The sequence below is a fragment of the Emydura macquarii genome, unplaced genomic scaffold (genome assembly GCF_026122565.2).
Source record: "Emydura macquarii macquarii isolate MOO-44397 ecotype Brisbane River unplaced genomic scaffold, CSIRO-AGI_Emac_v2 contig_1644, whole genome shotgun sequence".
Classification (NCBI taxonomy): Eukaryota; Metazoa; Chordata; order Testudines; family Chelidae; genus Emydura; species Emydura macquarii.
Genome location: NW_027131781.1, coordinates 4,217,501 through 4,240,521, shown reverse-complemented (window position 1 = coordinate 4,240,521; position 23,021 = coordinate 4,217,501). Strand labels below are relative to the sequence as shown.

General features: G+C 37.8%; 1 protein-coding gene across 8 annotated transcripts in view; it reads left to right on the top strand.

The window, feature by feature from the left end:
* The window catches only part of MAP2K5 (mitogen-activated protein kinase kinase 5), a 185,876-nt gene that overhangs the window by 108,345 nt on the left and 54,510 nt on the right, over positions 1 to 23,021 (top strand). For 4 of the 8 annotated variants that reach the window (XM_067555516.1, XM_067555514.1, XM_067555513.1 and 1 more), the window contains exon 17: positions 10,713 to 10,742. The exons of 3 other annotated variants lie outside the window; for them this stretch is intronic. In XM_067555516.1, coding sequence (XP_067411617.1) covers positions 10,713 to 10,742 — 30 coding nt within the window. Of the gene's footprint in view, positions 1 to 10,712; positions 10,743 to 11,066; positions 11,141 to 23,021 lie in introns of those variants that run through there. One more of the 8 variants, XM_067555518.1, reaches the window with a different exon arrangement.

The window sequence follows — 23,021 nt, the reverse complement described above, 5'->3', positions numbered from 1 at the left end:
CCCTATTATGTTGATTCTGGAACCACAGTGTTTTTTCTGACACTTGCAACATCTCCCAAAAGTGTACTGCAATGTGAAGCTTTGGGCTGCATTTCTTGTGTGAGTCTTAAACGCATTGACATGCAAATCCAAATGCAAATCCTATTGTGCAAAATCCAGTCACAAATTTCTAGAGCATTTAAGATTTACTTAATTACTAGGATTTCTTAGATATCCATCACCATGGTATTTGCACCTCATTACAATACATTTTTCAAGGACTTACGCCTCCTAAACTGGTTACCCCTCATTGTTCCCTTTGCCCATTGAACAACAAAGGCCTCATAACTGAAAACCCTGCCCATAAGAAAAATTAAAATCACATTCTAAAAGACCCCAAACACAAACTTGGATAGTCCCATCAGGAGAAGCAAGTTCCAAATCCACAGACCACAACAGAGAATTCTTCACCACCTGATCCTGTGAACTCAGCCCTAGGGACAGGCAGCAGGAACATTCTTATATATAGTAACTATTCTAACAAGGCATTGGGGAGAGGTGAACATTGTATAGCCAGAGCCTTGGCCATTTTTGGCTTTGTAGATAATCCACACTCTAAATCACACCAAAAAGTTAGATGATATAAGTGTGGAGCATGAAGTAGAAGTGTTTGTGCTTATGTCTTTCTGCCCTACTTCAAGGGTAGATTTCATATAAATTTTACTATGTACTGTTCCTGCAATTTTCTGGAATTCTGCTTTGCATTCATATAATGCATATCATTGTGAACATGGAACCCAGCTTGACAAGATGTTATGGAAATTACCAGCAGCATTTTCTGTATTTTAAAAGACAATACCGAAGAGGCTTAACCTGGGACTTTTCAGCTTGGAAAAGAGACCACGAAAGGAAGATATGATAGAGATCTATAAAATCGTGAATGGCGTAGAGAACGTGAATAAAGAAGTGTTATTTACCCATTCACATAACACAAGAACCAAGGGTCACCCAATACAATTTATAGGCAGCAGGTTTAAAACAAGGAAAGGAAAGTACTTCCTCACACAATGCACAGTGAACCTGTGGAACTTGTTTCCAGAGGATCTTGTGAAGGCCAAAAGTGTAACTGGGTTCAAAATAGAATTAGATAAGTTCCTGGAATATAGGTCTATCGATGGCTACATTAGCCAGGGATGCAACCCCACAGTTTGGGTGTCCCTAGCCTCTGTCTGCCAGAAGCTGGGAATGGACCATGGGGTGAATCTCTGAATAATTGCCTGTTCTGTTCATTCCCTCTGAAGCACCTAACATTGGCCACTGTTGGAAAACAGGATACTGGGCTAGACGGACCATTGGTCTGACCAATACAGCCGTTCTTATGTTTTTATGTCAGACCTGTAAATTCAGCGTGTCCAAAAAAAAAAAAAAAAAATGTACAGACATTGTCCAAAGAAAATTCACAAAGTCCTAAATTCTGTTAAAAGCTAATTAAATTTTGTCTCCCAATTTGCAGCCTGATACAACCCAAATGAGTTTTATTAGAGTCTTTTAAAAAAAGAAATAGAGGTTTAAACTGGAGAGCATGGATAAGGCCTACTTGTAACAGTGCTGGCTGATGCCACTATAGTCATTAAGAGAACGCCTGCTACCGGAAGACATGAGGTCAGCAGTAAATAAACATGTTACAAGAGCATTATTTCTTCACTCTTACATCAAGGAAGCAAGTAATTGTTAAATTAATTGAACACAAGATGGATCTGAGCACATTTCAGTAGATACAGTATGATGTGTTTTAAATTGCTTTTAACTTTTTTTCTTACTGCATCTCAACCTTCTTTAAACTAATAAAGATAACCCTCACTTCTATAACCAACTACCCAAGTATCCAGTAAGGATACTGAATGTGATGGGTAGTTACTTTAGTGGCTGCAAATCACTGTAATAATGATGATATACGCAGAGCTGAAGGTTTTTAAAAAACACTGTGAAGTGAATTTAATGCTTCTAAAAAATGCTGGATTGAAAGCCTGGGAGTCTGAAATCCTCTGTTTGCCCACAGAGGAGATACAGCATGGTCTTGGTTCCCATCATTATGTCACCAGTGTGCTAGGACTTTAACTTAATAGGACCAGCTCTAGGGGTGAGAGGGTAATTCAGTTTCCACTCCACTTTTTGTTCTTTCTTTACACACTAACTGAGAGCAGAATTCTTTGATTGCTTTGATTGATTGAGAGCAGAATTCAAAGATCCTGAGTCTTTGGCCTCACTGTTAATAATTGCAGTGATGTTTCTGAGAAGCAGACATCCATCCAAAAGGAATTGTCCATTCAGGCAGCTTGAAAAGAAACAACACCTTTCCTCCTTTTTTCTCGAGTTATTTTAAATTGTTAGAGTAGTATTAGGGTATCTTTTGCTCATACAACTGGCAATCACTTTCCAACTTCCTCATGCAAGTGGTCCAGATCAAGTCACGGAGACTAGTTATGGGTAAAATGAGTAGGATTTGGCTCATAATAACTTAAAGTAATATTGTTCTTAAACCTGCAAAATATATTGTTTAGCCATATTTTATTAGATTTGTGCAAAGCAAAACCTTTTAGAAACTGGCGTGCAAAACAAAAAATTGCCTATTGTTGTATGCTATTTTGGGTAATGTATCTAAACAGCGCCAGTCCTCATGGGATCCACTTTTATCATCTTTACCCCCAACCATCAGGATGAAGAAAGACAGTGTCCAGCCATAACAGTAGTTTTGTGGTAGCAGAATTAGAAGTAAAGGTATCAGTGCCTGAGGGTTGGGTCATGAATTAATAATTGCTCTGTGGCTGTTGAGGCCCGTCAGAATAGCTGAAAATGGGGAAGTTGCCTTGCAGAGCGCTATCAATCACTCAGTGACCATAACTTCCAGTAATTAGTGTATTTTATGGGCCTTTGCTTCAGTGACTCGAAAGCACATATGCTCCACTCACAGCTAAACTTAGCCAGAGTAATATTCCAGGATGATTTATCCGCTTGCTGCGCTGGGATGTAACCCTATATTAGGTGAAGATTGTGAACTAAGCTGCAATAAAGTGTAAGTTTAGGTACAGTTTGCCCAGGTTGAGACCTCAATGTATCATGTTTTTCATCATTCAACGCTAGGCCACAGTGGACAGTCTTTGTAACAGTGAAATAAATAAAGCAATTAGATCCCGGAATAGATAGATGGGAATAGCATTGTGTGTCTATATGTAATATATAAAATATATATTAATGTGGCCTTTTCTCCATAGAAGGACCCGCTGTGATAAACCAATCTTCAGCTTTAAAAATAACAGAAGATTGGAGATATTTATCAGCTGTGTTTGCTTTTCTGTGTTATTACCGGTTTGCTGTGAAGGTTGCAATGGGTCAAAATCTTCAATCTTTACTTCAATGGATTTGTGCCAGTATAACCAACCTTGAAATCTGGGCCTGTAGGTTTGGAATGAGAGTGGAGCATGTGTTGTATCCTTATTAATATCTTATAAGCTGTTAAGTTAAAGCTAAGATTTAGAATTGTGCTTTCTGTCTCAGTGACTAGTACATTTTAAAATCTTAAGCACTTAGAGTGAGATCCACAAAGGTACTTAGGAACTAAACCTCTGGAGTTCAGGTGCCTACGTCCCGGGTTTTGGCTCTCCTCCGCTCCACAAAATTCCTTCTGATCCCTGTAGGCCCCTAAATTCCCTTGGCACCTACATTTTTCAGAGTAAAAGTTCTCTGGGTGCCTGTGTTCCTTAGGGTTGCAAACTTGGTAATATTTAAAAACTGGACAGTCCAGCAAGAGTGCCGGAACCTCCCCCGCCCCTTCACTTCGAGGCCTCACCCCCATTTGCTCCTTTTACCCCTTCCCCCATCACTCACTGTTCTTCCCCTCTGTCTGGGTCAGGAGGACTCGTCTGCGGAGCCAGGGCTGGGAGCTGCAACCACTACGCAGGTGGCCCTGGCTGAGTAGGGGCTGGCCTGGGTGATGCCCTGGCGCCTCCCCGCCTCTGCTACCTACAGTAATTGGACTTCGGGCGTCCGGTCAGTAGATCTGACCGGACACTGTCAGGTTCCTGTTTGATCGAAAACTGGGCCCCTGGCCATCCTGCTGTTCCTGCCTCCAAGCATGTGTCCTGCTGCCTCCGTGCAGGCGTACAGCTGTCTAACTGCCCCAGTGCAGTTCATGAACCTGGGGGAAACAGGCATTGGTCTGCCTAAGTTGTGTATGGGGCCCACTCTGGTAGGTAGTCTCTGAGCACACCTACTGAATCGTGTCCCTTTTGTGGTGGTGGTGCCGGCCGCCCACCTTATACCTTGTAGCCTAGTGGTTAGAGCACTTGCTGGGGATGTGGGAGACCCACCTTCAATTCCCGCCCACCCCACACTAGCGGGGGAGAAAGAATGTGAACCAGAAATCTCCCCCCTCTCAGGAGAGTGCTCTGCCAGTGAGATATGGGATATTCTGATGTGGGGCCCCCTGAGTCTTTCTTGTTGAAGCCGTTATGCTGTGGATAAATAATGAAAGAGTGGATGGAGCAGGAGAACTGGACCATGAGTCCCCCACCTCCCAGATGGATGCCCTAGCCACTGGACTATAGAGTCATTCCCTTTCTGTCTCTGGTCCAAAGTCTGTTCCATAGTGGATACATGCTTACGTAGTCTTTGCACTAGAGAGAGAGAATGGGAATGACCCTGTATTGCAGTGGTTAGAGGACCCACCTAGAAGATGAGTAATTTTACCCATGTAATTTTATTCACATGAATAGTTTCCTGGACTTCTATGCATTATCGATGTGAGTTGTGCACATGTTTGCAGAATTGGGGACTACGATAGGTATGTGTGCGTTACCTATAGACATTATTTTTCTCCTGGAGAATAAAAGAGAACAATAATGTCTATAGATAAGACACATAAGGATAAGAAGTGATACTGTTTTGAGTCAGCACCTTTGCAGAACCCAAGATATAAAACCAGATATAATTCTGAAGATCTGCAGCGTGGAAGAAATATGCAATTTAATACTGATCTTTAGTTTGCAATTCATTTATTGTAGTTCAGGTTTTTAAAAAAGCAAAAGTGAAACTAATCATCCTTAATTAAGGCGAAGTAGGCTTTGCTTTTTAATATATTTTATGTAGAGAGATGTTGAACCAAGAAATGTCCCAAAGGTTATTAGGGCATTTTTCTGTTGGGCCTGATGGTGTTGGTAATAAGCTTCTTTCTCATAGTTCTAGACATGAACAAATATGTCACTTCATCAGTCTCTGTTACTCGCACTTATGCCCCTCCGCAGGGGTCGCAGATTCCACAAGTTATCAGCTAATGGCGTTATACATTAAAAATTGAAGCTTTCCTTACTCTGAGGCCTATTGAGGCTTTGTTCTTAAGCCCCAGACACTTTGGAGTGCAGCAGCTGCAAACTATACGCAGAAGATTAAATTAATTTGTAACTCTTTTTTTTTGTCCTGCATTACTAAATCCTGCACATTTAATTGAAACCCTACTTCAAGATGCTTTGTGTTTCTGTTCTTCTTTGTTGTCAGTTTAACCTCAGAAGCACTTTAACACTGGTAAATTGCTGTTATATCCTTTGGATTTTTTTTCCTTTTTTTTTTTAACTGTGCAATAAGAGGACAGTGAAATTGATATGAGAGGGAAAGAAAAATCTTAGTCGTTTTTGAGGTATTTAATATTTATTAAGGTCCTCAGCAGAAGAGTTTCAGATGATTTTAAGCCATCTATCTAGGAATGTATAAATTGGTCTTGGAATGAAATCTCACCTAGGGAATTTTATGTAATCCAGTAGTTAAGTCTGATTTTTAAAGTTTTCTGTGTCTGAATGTTCCAAAGTGGCGGCTGCTTTTCCATAAAATGAGGGTTTAACTGCAGTGCACAATCTAAATGCAAAATCCTTAGATGGAAATTTAATTGTGTAAAATGTGCACAAGGTAATTAAGAACAAATTTTAGAACATTTCAGACTATAAAATCCTCCTTCAGCTAGATCACTAGCAATATTGTAAATGCTTATTTTCAATTTGCAGTTATGCTGAGAAACATGGAATGTGTCTAAATTAAGAATAAAACATCCCATGCTTTTCAGTATAACTGTAAATTAAAAACAACTTGCACAACATAGACAATAAGCTGAGTAGGAGACTTTATAGCTTGAGTGTCCTAAAAAAAATGTTCTGAACTTCCTTCCTTCCTTTGTTACTTTCTGAACATGATGTGGATTGTTCTTCCAAACTTGCTCAGTGACAGTAATAATTCTTATTACACAACGCATCCCTTTGTGAGTTTGTTAATTCAAGGGTCAATTCTTAACTTTTGAAAGAAGCAACTTTATGTAGTAATGGTTAGAGCAAGAGATCTGTTAGCCAGGACTGCTGAATCTGTTTCTAGCTTCAAAGTTGGGTGACTTTGATAAGTCCTCTAAGCTCTCTCTGGCTCAGTTTTTCTGTGTATTTAAAACAAAATAAAACAAAATCTTTATAAACCTTAGGTAGGGGAGATTTTCAAAAGCATTAATGGTGTCTAGGCATGCAACTCTTACTGATTTTCAACAAAAGTGGCGTGCCTAACCCCTCTTTCTACTTTTGAAAATCCCCCCCTAGATATAATAAAACACTTTGCAACTTGGATGGTGCTTTTCATTCAAGGAACTCAAAGCATTATTACTATTATAAGTTAGACATTTGGGATTAGTTATGTGTAACATTATCAGTTATTAACTTAAAACTTGATCCTGGAACCATTGTTCCTACGAATAGTTCTGTGGAACTTAATGGGAGTGCTCCTGTAAGAACTACTCACATGAGTACCAGTTAGTTTGTAAGGCCAGAACCTTGTTCAATAACAGTGCAAGTTTACATTTTACAGTTTCTAGCATGCTAATTTTATATGTAAATAAGTGTGATGCGTTCTGACACCTGTGAGCAGCATGAGGATAGTGGAAAATCATTAAGCAGTGGGACTGAAACGTGGTTGTTTCAGCATTGTTTAAAAACAAATTCCTGGCTGGTAGATCCTATCAGGGTCTAATTCGCATTTATACTAGGGCCCTTAAGTACCACTCTGGCAATATAATTTACAGTGGCTTTAAAGTACCTTTATGCTTCCAAATGAGAATCAGGCCCTCAGAGTATGGCATTCCTCTCCCTCTTCATAATATCAAAGCCCATGTACAATACTCAGCACTTTCCTGACCTTAAGTGTTCAGAATTTAAATGTTTTGTTTTAAACCCATTAGGATTTAAAAAAAAAAAAAAAATTAAACCCTTCCTGAATTCCCTTATGTGAATGTAGCGGATGGGAGAGAATTTTTGATAGATTACCTCTGCTTCTGTACTTGATATCCTTTGCATTTTTCATTGGGCTTATGCTGCTTATGTTTAAATGACTTCTTTAATAAAGATAATTAAGAGTACAAAATCCTTATTGGTATAGCTCTAATTTGTTTGTGTGTGTGTGTCTGTCTGTTTTTGTTTTTTCCTTTTACTTTAACTGTTACCCTGTTTATAAATCTAAATCTACATCCAGAGGTCATTGGTTGGCTGAACTTAAACCATTTTACTCAGTAAATTTAATTAAGAAAATACAGTGCAACTCATAAGCAAATGAGTTTTTCCTAGTTTTAAACCAAACCACCCTCTTGAGTGCTGATTGCCTTGCCCGACCCCTGGTGATATAGAAACAGGCAAAATTAAAAAGGACATTAAAGCTTCATTAAATCTGAAACACATTTAGTACAGTGACATATCTGCAGGCTATTTCAGGGAAGATTACATACTCTTTGGTAAGTTTCTTCATTTATAATACCTTGACAATCTTCGGGAGGGAAAAAGCCCTCTGAGTAGATCAACTGAATGATGGTTCTAGAAGGCACAGAACTGTCACATTCTGCTTTGTTGTTGTATTGTTTTGCAATTGTCAGTGAAGCTCTTTACCTGTAGAAATCTGTTTTTAGGTTTTATTTGTTTTGTTTTGCTAACTGATTACAGCCTCTGAAGAAGTTATTCTTCCTGTATTCCTGTCTTTTCAAAACTCTCTTACCTGTTTTTATTTGTTTGCCGGAAAATTAGTTCCACAATTATTCTGCTACAGTTTGGGACAGGTCCCACAGTCCTCATGTAGGCAAAAGTCCCATTCCCATTAGGGAAAAGATTAGCAGTTGGGACTGAAATGCAGTGTCTGGTATTGTGATTGAAGTCAGTGAGGGTTTTGACTATGTACCTTGGCTTTACGTGTATACCTGTACGTTTCCTCCTGCTATATCGTGAGATGATATAGTTTTGTGTGTTTGTGTTAATATAAAATAACAAGAGTCCTGTGGGACCTTAAAGACTAACACATTTATTTGGGCATAAGCTTTCTGCCCATGAAAGTTTATGCCCAAATAAATGTGTTTAGTCTTTAAGGTGCCACAGAACTCTCGTTGTTTTGCTGAAAACAGACTAACACAGCTACCCCTCTGGAACGGTGCTAATATAATATTTCATGGTAATACTTAAACCCCCAAAAGTAAGAACATTCAGGATTCCTTTCTCTTTAGCTCCATTGTGCCTAAAACTTGCACGTGTCTATGCTAGCCTAACAGTCAAGCTTCTCACTGAGTGACACTCTCAGCTCTGAAGGGAAGAAGGTACTTGTGCTCTTCTTAGTGGGTTGTGTCTCACCCGGTTCAGCCAGCCAAGAAGGGTCAAAGCTGTGAGGCAGACAAAAGTGATATAAAGAGATGTGGCCTCCAGCTTCACCTCATGGTTTTTTTGCTTTGCTTGTTGGAGCTGTTGATGAGTGTATTTTGCTAAGCAGCAGCAGCACTAATCTCAATGCTGTATCAGAAATGAAAATTAAGGACACTTTCTGCCCCCAAAGAGTTTAGAGAAAGACAGACACAGAAGAGACCCAGAGGAAGACATCAGCTTCGATTTCTTCTCTTCAGAGGATGGTGAGGATAGGGTTCTGATCTGCCTTATTGCATCTCTAGTGTGAAGTGAGCTTAGATTATGGTGCAGGTTAGTGTTGGGGGCTGCATGGCAGAACTGAGTTTGTAGGAGGGATTTTAGTGATCCGAGGGTGGAATGATACGTATTATGTGTGCTATAGTCCCTTTTCCTATGGTGAATTAAGGGCTCAGTGGAGGTTTTAATTTTTCATTTCCTCACTTTTGTGATTTTTAAATCGAGCCCTTAGCATTAATTTTTGGTGAGGTAATTTCCTTTGGGGTTTAAAAAAAAATCTGAATGAGAGTCTGAGAATGATGAATGACGCAATAGCCCACTGTTTCTCTGCACCACTACTGTCTGGTCATGTCAGTGTTAGTACGGACCCTTAAACAATACATTAATGATATGACCCTTAATGGCTCCTCCTCAATCACGATGCAAACTCCCACTGGTATGGTATTTAGAAAAGATTGGGGTGAATCATCAGAGTGATGCATGGAGATTATCATGTGCAACTCCCATAACATATGTAATAAATACACACAAAAGTTACTGTACATACCTAGTAGCTCTTTTATAGCTCATTATATTTGCATGTCCATAGAAATTTATTACTGATAATAACTAAATACAGCAAAGTCTCTCTCTTTTTGAGTTGTCTGATCACATAAGAGCTCCCTTTTCTTTTTTGTGGTCTGTCACATAAATCTCTTACGCAAATGTCTCAAGACCTTGTCTGATCAGGATCGGCAATACTGCTTCCATAGCGCCTTTTCCTCTGAGTAGCTCAAGTTTTATGGACCTAATTAAGCCTCACAACAACAGTTGTGTTATACCTGTTTTGTGCCATACCCTAAGAAAAGTATTTATGGCACAGCTTGTGTTGACTGACCCCTCATGAGGTATTTGCCTGAGGTAATAAACTGTTGGTTTTGGCCTTTATGTCTAGACTGAAAAACCTTGGCGAGATTAAGTATCTTGCCCATGCTAATGGCAGTCACAGATCCTATCTTGTCTGATCATTTTAAAGTGACCAAAATGATTTTTTTTAAAAATGTAGTTTAACAAAATGACTGGAGGGTGAAATACCAACCACGGACAGTTTTGCACATCTCAAGTTACTTTCCCATCAAAATAGGAATCCATAATAATGTATTAATTACCATTTAAAACACATTTTGGCAATTTGTATATAATCTAAATTATATTTACAGAAAATATAGCGTGTGATGTTGTGAATGCCATGTGCTCTTCCTCCCCCCCCCCCCCCCCCAGGTTCCTGGCCAAAGACTCTGAAACAACCAAGCAGGAGACTGACCTCTGATCCAACCCGTGTTTTACCCTAAGCCCAGTGTTGCTAAGACAGAACTCACGGAGTTTAGTGAGTGCTGTGCAGATACCCAGGCATTGCAGATATAGTTAGTAAAGTTCATTGTCATTTGCCTTGCTTGGAGACTCAGTGGCTTCATTTAAGGAGCTCTTAGAAAACTGGGACATGGCATATGCTAGCTGGCGGTATAGACTTTTTTGCTGAGTAAGTTAAAATAAAAAGTGTGCAAACTTGATAACAAAACCTTTATTTTGTTAGTAAAGAAAGCACAATCATTGTGAATGACTCCATTCTAAATACAGCTCTTACCGTGTTCTCAGGATTATTTTTGCTCACATATATTTTTTGCAATTTGTACAATAGTGAGAGTTGAATACTTTTCTTTCTTTAAGAAAATATGCCCTCCATGCAAATCTATATAACTAGACAAATATTATTTTCTTTCTCAGCTTGCTCTTGGGAGGTTTCCATATCCTCAGGTAAGATTGTTCATTACTGCCGCTTGCCACTGTGACATTCATTCCTATGTATGAAGGTGCAGAGAGCAACTGTGAACATTTGAGCCACATACAAATAAATCTGTCCTGTTAAATTGAAAAGTGATATCTTTAAGGAGTCATTTAGAAGTCTATCTCTTTTTATTTTATTTTTTTTCAAACTCTTATTTCTTTTTTCCCTTGGGAGGATGGAGAAAATGATGATGATGATTTTATTGCGAGATTAAAGGATATTTTTAATTACTCCAATAATACTCTTATGGCAACATAGAGGTAGCTCCTCTTTTTTTTTAATTTTTCTTTCAGATTATGAATTTAGGCAAAATGGTTTAAGACCCTCAGGAATTAAATATATGGTGTGGATGAAATGGTTTGTTTGTTTTTATTCCTAATGTTCTCATTTAATAAAATGCCCAATATTTTACATATTGGGTGCACTTTTCAAACTCAGCATTGGCCTGATTCTGCTCCTATTGAAGTCCATGGTAAAACTCCCATTAATTTCAGAGAGGGCAAAGTAAGACCCGTACTGAGCGTTTTTGAAAAATCCCATCCATGGAGAATTTGGCTTTTCCTGATATGCTTATTCCTAAAGTCATGAGTCTCCAAAAATAATTGCCAGTTCAGGTAGAGTTCTGACCTCTAAAATAATACGGCAAGATGGATGACAAAATCCAAAATACAAAGCTGTTGTGTCATTCTTAAAATTATTCCTCTTTTTGGAAGAAGAAGAAGAAGAGAAAGAAGAAAGTGAAAAAGTTAGGGTGGTATAATGAATTATTTGAATTTTTTTTATACTTTCATATGTTTTATGACCACTGGTTTCCAAGTATTTTGGTCTGTACAGACTGGAGTGCCTAGAGGCATGTCTGATTTAAAGGTGGTGTTGGTTTGTGCTCTTTAAGCATCTATTAACGTGCTATTATTATGCAAATAACTGTTGTATTACACATACTAATTTATGCATGGTTAGATTCTGCAGATGCCTCACAAACATGGTTATTGAATAATAGGATGGCACTCATTCTCTTTCCTATTTTTGTAAACTGTTTTAAGCAAATTCTCCCGACACTTTCATGGACTTCTAAAGGTTCTGCATATGTAAAAATATACCAACCTTCCCCTTTCGTACTCGCTGTGGAGAAAAGTGTTTGCTGACTGAGAGAAATAGTTTTAATGTTTTAGCAGAACATAGCTTAGAGGTTTTAATCTATATTTTTAAATTAACCCTCTCCTACGAAAGAAAGTCCAAAAAGATGTTCTTGTGCAAAAGCATCCTTTTTCAGAGTGACAGTCACATCACTGTGGTCCAATAAAAGATACTTCCTCACCCACCTTGTCTCTCTAATAGTCACAACATGTCAGTATCATCATGTCTGTTATAGACATTGGTATATAACTGCATAAAAAATTAACTATGGGTTGCGGCTTTTATCATAGACGCATTGGGAAGAGGGGGGTTAGTTTGTATGGTGTTGAAATTTTATTCTGTCTGCTGATTATATATTTTCAAATGCAGTGTCAATATATTTTCATCTTAGGAGCAAAACACACAATGAGCAGTTTAAGACACTTTTTGCTCTTCTAATTAAGCATTGATATTTTTTTAGTATTTCAGCATTTTTTTAAAAACAATAGTTTTTTAACATAAAATAGCCAAGAAAGTGAAACTTTGAAATGTGGCTGGTAAGTATTTAAAGCAACTATTTTCTGTACGTGTTTTTTAATATAAATAGTATGTATCTTAAATATGTACTGTCATCATTGATCATAATAGCACAAAGATACATTGTGAGCTGGTGAGTGAGTACTGTGTATTTTGGGGTTTTTTTTAAACTGCCTAACTAGATATATTTACATCACTGTAAGAGCCCAATCCCACAAACACTTACTTGAATAGGTCCCACTCAGCTCACTGAGGCTGATTACATGAGTAAGGTTACTGACATGTAGAAGTGTTTGCAGAATTTGTCCCCAAATAGCCTGGAGCTGTTACTTCTGTATCAATATGGAAAGTCTTAACCATGTATGCAGGATCATCCCTGTTCTCAGACAAATTAATGCATTTTTACAATCATGCCTACAAGAATTGTTATTCTTCTCCTATTTAAAACAGAAAATAACTAAACAAATAAATTAACTTATTTTAGCCATATAATGCAAATTTTATGATTATATGGAAACTGACAATAGTCAAGAAATTCAGAAAGGAGGTTTAACTTTCCCTCTTATCTCTTACCCATATACCAGTAAGAGTAAAGGATGGATTTTCATGCTTCTATATGTTTTAATGATAATATTTAGCACTTTTCACGTTCAGAGCACTTTATGAGCATTCAGATTACAAACATTTACTTAGTTATCACATGAACATTATTTAGTCATGTATATTTCCATTTAGGGCTCTATTCTGCACTTGCTTAAGCATGCAAGCAACTACTTTTGTGAGTAAAATTGTCTATGTGCATTAGTGTTCAGAGGATTGTGTTCTGAATTAAAAATATATATTATGGTTTGTGTTTGTTCTCTTTCAAAGGTGTAATTTTATACAAAAAAAAAAATGAAATACAGTGCTAACAGGAGCAGACCTTGCTATTACAAAAACTTTATACAAGCAAGCTAGTTAGTGAAAATTCAGTAACTTTCTGAATTGCTTAATGTTTTTTCCAGGCACATTATTGTGATGCGCTGTTACTTGTTTGCTCTAATGTAAAATTCCTGTTGGAAGAAGTAGACTATGACGCTCATAGGATTTTCTCTAGATATAAACATAAGCACTTAAGGGTATATTCTTCCCCTGATGTGTTTGCATAACTCTATTAACGCTAATGGGAATTGCGCACACACAGAGAGGAAAAACAGACTCTTTAGAATCAAAATCCCTTCATATGTAAACATTTAAAAATGAAATCAAAATCCCTTCTATCAAATGCAGTACTTAGTGTATAGTGTCAGCATTTTAGATAACTGAAGATGGCTCAGGGGTAACTAAGTTTTAGATTTCTTTTAAACGTTTAACAGTAATTTAATGTGATTAGAGGGGCAATGTATGCGTCTGTGTAGAAGAAATTGCAGAAAACTAGAAGAACTTCACAGTATTTTCACTTGATTATTTAATTAAATTTAAAGTTGAAATTCTGAGGATTTGCAGAGACTGAAGAAACTAAGAGACGTATAGTTAATCATGTAGATCCAAATTCAGTAAATTAAATAAAAACATGATAGAGGGCAATGGGTTGTTTAATGATAATGCAATTTAGAAGAAATGAAAAGAATCGCCTGCTAAATATTCTCAGTTTCTATTCACACTTTACAGTGATGCAGTGGATTAAAAGGATGATGCATCCATTAGGGAAACATTCTAAAGAAACAGGCAACACTCAACAGCGAGGCATTTAATAAACTATTGGAAAGTGTAGATTACAACAAATGTATTTAAAGTACTTTTGTATGTATAAAAACATTTCTCTTCCTTTGGCTACATTTCCAGACCTTAGTTAATAAATTACTTCAGAATGACCTGAAGTTTAAAAAAAGAAAGAAAAGATAAAAAGGCCCTTCCTCCCTGTTATACCCCCCCACCTCCCAAAAAAATTCTGAGCAAATAGTGCCTCTGGTATTGTAAAGCTTTGAATGTTTTCACACCCCATTAATTTATTACTTCTCTTTCTTCATCTTTACATTTTTTTTTATTTTTTTTTTCCAAAAAATTCAGACTCCCTGCTGCTGCAGCGATTTTCATCTTGTTGTTAATTTTCCCTGCTCCATATGGAGCTCCAGACATTTCACCTGGAGGCTGTACTAGATTTTGCTGTAGTGATCGCACTTCCGGAGGCCAAAACTGTCATTTAAGGTTCCTGGTGCATCTGTCTGCGCCAGGCTTTTCACTGGCATGGGAGAGTGTGAATAACAAATTGGATGCACCTGAGATTCAGATGATTAGTGTGTTTTGTGGATCTCAGCGACTTGTAAGCAGATAGCTCTGGGGGTGGGGAGGGCTAAACAGCAACTGTGGGTGAATCTGTGCTCACACCTTACATTTGGGTCTTTGGAGGGAAAGTGCAAACATCCAGGCAGCCTGAGTGCAGGGAGAGAGTAACAAATATTTCATCCTGCCTTGTCATTGATTAGAAAAGAGCCTTTAATTTCATTTCACCCCATGTTGTGATTAATTTGCATTCTTTGTCAGAAGTTAATGGAGTTTTTTATGGTTCACTCTGAAATCCTTGAAGACATCAGAGTTGATCTGATGTTTATACAACCGCCAGCGGAATTTTTTCATTTGATTGATGGCTAGCTTGATGTTATTCCAAACGGCTTTTTAAGCTGTTTTTAAGAATTATTTGAATAAAATGCAAGCAAGATATTGTTATAACGATCAAGATTATCTGTTAAAAATCTGTTTCAAATAAAGAACGTGATAAGTAGAAAAAAGATCAAAAAGACAAGATAAATGGTGAATAGAGAGGAGGATGTTTGTTAAAATACAAAAGACATGCATTCAAATAAGTTATTATACAATGCAGTGAAAGTAAGAAAGATCTCATTTGAGGTTGTTTTTGGTAAGAAAAAAGAAATTTGTGGCAAAATAAATTTATCACTGGTTTTAAAAAAAAAAAAGGAGCTGAACTTACTGCCAGTTGGCTAATTCCCCCCCTCTTCACCGCCGCCCCCCTTTTTTTTTCCTGCCAGCCTTTTCCACCTTGATTTTCCCAATGATATGAGAAACGGAGCTGTAGTGTCCTTAACTCAAAGAGACAAGACTGTCAGGCCTGTTAGCTCAGCAAAATGATGACATATTACTTGTCTCAATGAAGAGGCATTCTTAAATTCCACTGCAAGGAAAATATAAGTGGATAATAAAAGATTTTGGAGTTTACATTCACTATAGTCGTGTCACTGGTTCCTTTTATAAGAAAGTATAGAAGTCAAGAACACTCTTGCTTGCTCTTAATGAAAGATATATGCTCTTACCATATTTCTATATATGAAAGCATTGGAGAGATGATGTCATGTATGCTACACATTCTGGGCCAGAACCTTAGATGGAGTAAATCAGTGTGGCTCCATTGAGGTCAGTGCAGCTATGCTGATTTACAACAGCTAAGGATCTAGCCCCTTGTCAGTATGAATAGATTTTGCAAATGCTTTTTGATTACTAATACCAAAGCCTTTTTTTTTTTTTAATATAAAATTTTGGTTTTGGCCCTGCTTGCGCAAATTCTTCCCTCATTCTGATTTCAGTAGTGAGGTTTAATTGCAGATCAAAAAGCTACTTCTCCAACCACTTCCATTTAAATCAGATTAATTTCTTTGCCATATCTTAAAGTTTGCCTAATAACGGTGTGTTTTTAGTTGAAGTTATTGCTTTTGGATCCCTATATTAGCATCGGCTAAGATTCTTTTTGTTATATGTAACTTATGCTATTGATCAAATCTGGCCTAGTTTCATTTAAATGTGAGCAGGTTGTAAAGGGAAAAAAATTAGTTTAACTTGGCACATGAAGTAGCTATTTTATTGTTGGTTTTTTTAGTTGACAGAAATGTCATTTAAGCATTCATTTATTTTGTAAGAATAAACTGAAGGTTAGTTACAGCATGTTTCCCCGTGAAAAAGAAATCTATGTTATCTTCCACTTGCATCATGATACTGAACCATTTAAAAGACATTAAACACTGTTCAAATGCTAATGACAAAATAGTGCTGTTTTCCATATTAAATTATTATAAAATAACTTAAAGATCATGGTTTTTCACACATACTATTTCCTGCATTTATAATATATTGCAAAACTTTACAGAAAATGTTTTCTGTAATCTTCTATTTGAAGATGTAGACTGATTTCTTAATATAGGTTTCACTATGCGGAATCATTACCTATTCTACCTGGATTTTTTTTTATATCAACCAGAAATCATAAATTCATAGATAAAATAGATTTAGCTTTTGGGAATGATTGTATAGTCAGGACAGAGTGTTAGTTTTACTACAGATTATTTTTCCTTATGACAATGTAGAGCTACTGTTGGTTAGCAAGTGGGAAACTGCTAAAAGTATTAAGTAAGCTGTATATCTTATTTGCTTATCAATATGATGAGAAAATTAATAATAGTAAATATCTTTGATTAAAATATCCAGATTTGAAATTGGGGAAAAGGTAGACCCTAATCTACAACATACTTATCTAGATGGGTTGTTAACTTGCAATATTTAATTATTATTCCTTTTTAACTATAATAATCACAGGCAACCATTTAAAACCATGAATTCTGCTCCATTTTTCTCATTTTACCACCTTTGGGAATGGGATTCCAGCGTTTGCATTCTGTACCTATTATAGATCACTTTTACTGTACCAAGTTATTCCACAGCTTTTCCTGAAGTATTGGAAGCCCTGATCCTGCAAACACGTATGTGTGCTTACCTTAAAGCACATGGATAGTCTCATTCAAGTCAACTTTAAACAAATGACTAGTCACTTTGACTTTAATAGAATTATTTCAAAGCATAAAGATAAGCACCCTCATAGTGTTTGTACGGTCAGTACCTCAGCTGTTATGTGGTTAGGAGCTTTGCCATGGGCGCTTAACCTCTGAATTTTTTGTCATTTGGATGAGAAAGTTGTCATGAAAGTAACATGACTTTTGCTATTACATGAGGTTAGTATCCTGGCCTTTGAATGTTGGATTAGCCCTTTTAGAACCTTTGTGATTATGTAAATCAAGCAAGATCCTCAAATGAGGTGGCATTTGCCATAAAGAGTAAATTCCTTATCAAGGAGAGAACATGAAAAAGAAAGGAGATATTTAAATTTGTTTCAGGGCATAGTTAGAAATGTGTGAGCATCCCTTGCATGGGCTGGTACTAGAGGAAATGTTCCTTCCTTCACTGTTACCATGAATGTAAGTGTATCGCCATGAATAAAGTCTGATATTTGAATAACTAAATATTTGAATGAGAGCTCAAAAAAAAATTGTAGGGTCAGACTCTCTCTGTCATAAAGGCAAGCAAGCAAGCAAACGTGCATCGTCTACTGAGGATCACTGCTTCAGCCAAAGCAACCACAGTTGATAGTATTGTACCAGGCATTGTACAGTGAAGTTCTCAGATTCTCTAGGGCAGCCCCAAGGGCAACACTGGGCGAGTCAAGGCGTGCGTTCCTTTTCACGTCGAATGGAGAATTTAAGAACACAATGTGCTGGGGTATTTTTGTTCATCCTGGCAACATAGCCAAAGAGCATGCAACGCCACTTTTGAATGTGTAGTGAGTGGTTGCAGGAAGACCAGATATCGGTGAGATTACAGGATTTTGCACTGAATCAAACTGCTTTATCTTCAGGATTTGGTGCTGACGGTCTCTAGCCACACCAAGTCTGCCTGTAAGAGGGTTCAGGTTTCTGACTTGTACAATATGCAGGTTCAATTGATCCTGAACTTGGTCTCAGCCACACATGTTTTTGTGTCTATAAGTGAGACGTGGACTTCATGCAGGAGGCGCCGAAGCCTAGTCGCCAGATAACCTCTGGTTTGCTGTGACTGTTTGAACTCTGCTTGCAGCCTCGGTAGATGAACTGGTATAAACAGTAACTGATAAAAAGGAAGTTTGTTGGCTTTTTTCCATATAGCCATTTACAAAGCATCAAAATTGATTGGGTTTACTGAAACTAACATATTTTTCCAGCCTTCTTTGTGATCCCGTTTATTTGGGACTAGAGAGAGGCATTGCTCCTAGCCCATGTAATTAAATCTGGGAACAAAGTTATAGGGTTTGAAATGAACAGAAGCAAGCTGTCTGCATATGGATCAGCTCTTTGCTCCATGTTACCTGTTTTTCTACCATAGATGCAGACGTGATGTCTCACGAAGGAATTGTGATTCTGAGCCCTTCAGATCAGAATCAGATTACTTGTCCCTCCTTTGCCGGCTTAGCTCTGCTGCCCAGCTCTGCCTACTTGGGCAGAAGGGAAGTAACAACTCCACAGAGCCTGCTTTCACCCTCACACACAGGCTGGTGTGCAGGTAGCCTGGGCAAGGGACTAACGAGTGTCAGATGTTCCCAGCCTCTCCTGCACATAGTGCAAGTGACAATCTTGTCATTGGGCATTGGGTTATATTACTTGAAATGGTTGAGAGCTATATATTCTGGACCAAAGGCCCAGGATGTTAGTGAATGATTTTGCTGTATTAAGGGAGGCTAGCCGGGCATTCTTGTGTTTTGTCACCCTTGTTCATCTGCAATTTCTGTGGAACAATTTACTCACATCTTTAGGAAGGACAGCTAAGTCCATGACAGTAAAATAAGTGGCATGGAGCAGAGAGTTCCTAAGTGCATGGACAGCATACTTCTGTTCATTTCAAACCTTATCATTTTATTCCCAGGTTTAATTAGGAAAATCTGGTTAATTTTAAGACAATCTCAGGATTAAAAATAAATTTTATAAACTGACACGCTCCTAGCCATGCTTTCAGATACCTAAATTGTGCTGCTTTCTGGATTACTCCTTTTCAAGCATCCTCAAGATTGTATTCAATATTTCAGTATTATAGTTGACCATATGGATCACTGGAAAGAGTTCAGTTTTTCCTGGATGGGCCACAGTCACAGATGGATGTGTTGCCTAATATTTTTCAACCTTTTGCCTTTGTTTGTTTGTTTGTTTGTTTATTACTTGTCCTTCATGCATCTTGTATAATGAAAATAGATTAATTATTTTTATTTTTTCCCCAAATTGATTTCCCTACCTTGTTCTCTTGCCGTAATCTACAGAGTTTAAATTGCCAAAAGTGTAGAGCACTGTGTAGATCCAAACAACAGCACAGTTCCTAGGATTTAAATAAAATGTTGAGAAAGTTTCTAAGAAAAATTGAGGCAGCAAAGACCATGGGAATGCATAGAACTAACCCCCAGTGGTTCCAAGCATTGCTGGAATAAATCACTGTTTATGGAATTACTTCAACATCATGAGGAACATGTTTGTCCCAGAGGACAAAGTCACCAAAGTGCCAACCCTAACAAACTATGGTACTCATGAGAGCCAACTGCTGTTGGGCTGTGTGACCTTCTGTGTGTTCTGTATGTAATGGAGAAGGGTTAACACTTCCTGTTAAATAGCTAATGCCTTACTCTCGATGTTATTATTATTGCTGTTACCATCATCCATTATGATTTTGGGGGAGGAGGTTGGTGACCTGAGGATGGGGTCTGGCACTCCCTGTTTTGAGTTTTGTGGGTGACCACTCCCCCCATCTTTTTCTTTATTTGGGGGCTGCCTGATGGGACCACTGTTCCTGATGACATCTCCCTGCTCTGGGGCGGGTGCTGGGAAGCAGCCTGCTCCTGTCCCTGACTCAATAGCAATGGAAGATGGGAAATTCTTTCTTTCTGTCTCTACGCCAAGTGGCAGGCTTCCTAACGCACCTGTTAGTACGTAGTTCACAGTTTTGCCCCTGCCGTTTAGTCTAGCAGGTGGCTGGAAATGGAGAAAGGGGGTGGGCTTTTCCCCCCTCTCCAGTGGCTTACCTGCGAGCAATCGCCATGCCTAGTGGGGCCCTCTGGAGGAGTGAAGGTCGATGACTGGCCATAAAGCACCTCTGCAGATGACTCCAAGGACCAGGCACCAGACCCCATCCACAGTGCAAGGCTGCATCAAGCCACTAGTGCCCAAGACAGTTTGGGGGACTCCTGTGGACTGATATCAGAGGGGTGATGAAATATCTGTCTTGGTTCTTACATAGTCTCCATCACTGTAGTACCGACATTTATTCAGTTTCTCTGAACTTTCACGAACATGAGCTGATACTAAATAATTAGCAAATCCACTCCTGTATTTCCTGTGTTGTGCATATTCTACTTGAACTGTTTACTCTACCCTGTATTATACCCATTACATATGTGCGGTGACAAGTTTAATCTGTGTGTATGAAAATAGCACTCTATCCTTGAAAAAATCGCTTGCACACTGCTACTAAAACCACCATCTTTCACATCCTCATGTGACCATTAAAAATCCTGTAGTTCCTTTTCACAAAAGCAATGGTGTTAATGGCACTGGTCGTATTCCAACATGGGTAGTCACTGCTGGCTCTTAAATTCCTTCTGCAGTTTTAACTATATAGTTTTTTTTCTTGACATCCTATCGTAGACTATTGGATTGTGTTACTATACTCTGGTAAATAGATTGCTGTGTGAGGTGGCTGCAGTCCAGTGGTGAATGAAATAACCCCTATGTATAATTTATATATGTTTGTTTGCAGAGTTCTGGGAAAATAAGAACTATGTAACTGTATTTAAAACTGTAAGACTGTAAATGTTATTGTGGGCAGCCTTTTTGTTTGAGAGGTTTTTCAGAACAGTTCTTTCAGTATCTCTCTCCTGATTCTGTCCTCCATTCTCTGACTTGGTGGTCGGAGTTTGTCAGTTACAGACTTTATGACAGGAGGTGGGATTTTCAAAAGTGCCTAACGTGACTTAGGAGCACAAGTCCTATTGACTTTCAACACTTTTCAAAATTCCATCTAGGAATTTTTTTGAGAACCTGTGCGGAGTCCCTGAAGTGGGGTTAAGAATAACTCGCAACCCTGGTGAAAAAGAGAAAACACAGTAGAGGCTGAGTGCACAAAGAAAGCTCCTTTTTCCATATATATCATGGCAGAGGCAGGGGCAGTATGTGTCATTTGTCAGTATGAAGACAATATTTGTTGTTGCAGCTGGTCCCAAAAGTTTAGTTTTAAAAATAAGCCAAGTGCACTGTGAGAATCCAGAACTGCAGCAATTATGAAAATAAATATACTTATGTAACTATGATTTGTTAGTATAGACCATTTTCTATTTTAAAAAATCCACTGTCTTAAAAAGCAGTATATATGGAAGAGTAAATTTGTTAACTGATATGAGAAGATCTAACTTAGGTCACCAACAAATCTCTCAAACACGAGCTGCAGGGCAAATACTAATTCCAGAGAGTAAAAGAGAAAATGAAAGCTATAGCCAATGACTTCTCCAAGTTACACAGGTGTATTCATTTGCGTTTTCTCATTGTGCTTGTGAATATAATGTGAAAGGGACTGGTAGAGGACCTCTCAGCCACTTCCCGTCAACAGTATCTCCATGGCGACAAAAAGATAACCTGGTGGTCTGTCAAAAGTTGCTTTTCGTAACCAGAGGCATTGATTAAATAGTAGATGAGGCATGAGGAAAACTTTTGCATTTGCAACCAGCCTAAAAAATGTCATTCGGAGAATGCAGTTTATGGAGTAGCTTATCCAACTACAAGTGACTTTTTCCATAAACTGAAGAACATACTGTGGATTTATTTTATTTTAGGTAAATTTAGTGTCATAGTTCTCATTTTTCCTTCCGTTATGAACTGTCACGTGTAATAACTGGTGCTTAAGGATAACAAAGAAAATATACATTTAAAAAATATCCAAGATCGAATAAGAGTGTGCAAATTCACAGAATTCCAGATATGAAGGAAATACTTATAAAACCTTATGACCTACAGGGTCTCACAGTTATGACCATGAAATCTGGTCATGCATTTAAACACAAATACATCTTCTCAGGTCACCATGAAAGGATATTACTGGTGAAAGATTTAAATTCTGATACCTCTCAGATGAAAACGAGCAGATAATTAAGGAATCTAAACATATAATACTGTTTTAATCAATGTAATTTATTTGTCTGCCTGCCTTTATCAGGGTTTTCAATAGCGTCCATCACCATAATATTTTTCCATATCACTATCTAAGTCCTTCCTAGAGTTCTAGAGACTGATGAGCAAAATGTAAGAGAGCTGCCATTATAATCCTATTCATGGTCTCAGAATATTCAATTTACCCTTAAAATGGTCCCTTAATAAACAAACTGTTTAAGTTTTCATTCAAATGTTATATGCTAATAACATGATAACATTAAATGCAGCCTCTGCATTTTTACATTTTTCAGGATTAATGGGTCCCCCCAATTTCTCTCTCCCCGCAGTGCATGAAAAACAGACTGTTTGATCCTGTTAGGTCAAAAAGGGGAATAGAGAAAGATAAAACATTTTATGTTGAGTACTCTTAAAACTGTTCTTAACATGCCATAAAACCAGATGCTTCACTTTTCATGAACTGTGTGCAAAAGTAGCGGCATTGACTGTAAAGTTGTTTTTGGTTAGGTTTGTTTTATAGTTGCAGAGACTATGCAATAATGTGATCTTGGAAAAGGTAAACAAGATAGTTTTAACAATGAAAAATATGCCTAATATAAATAC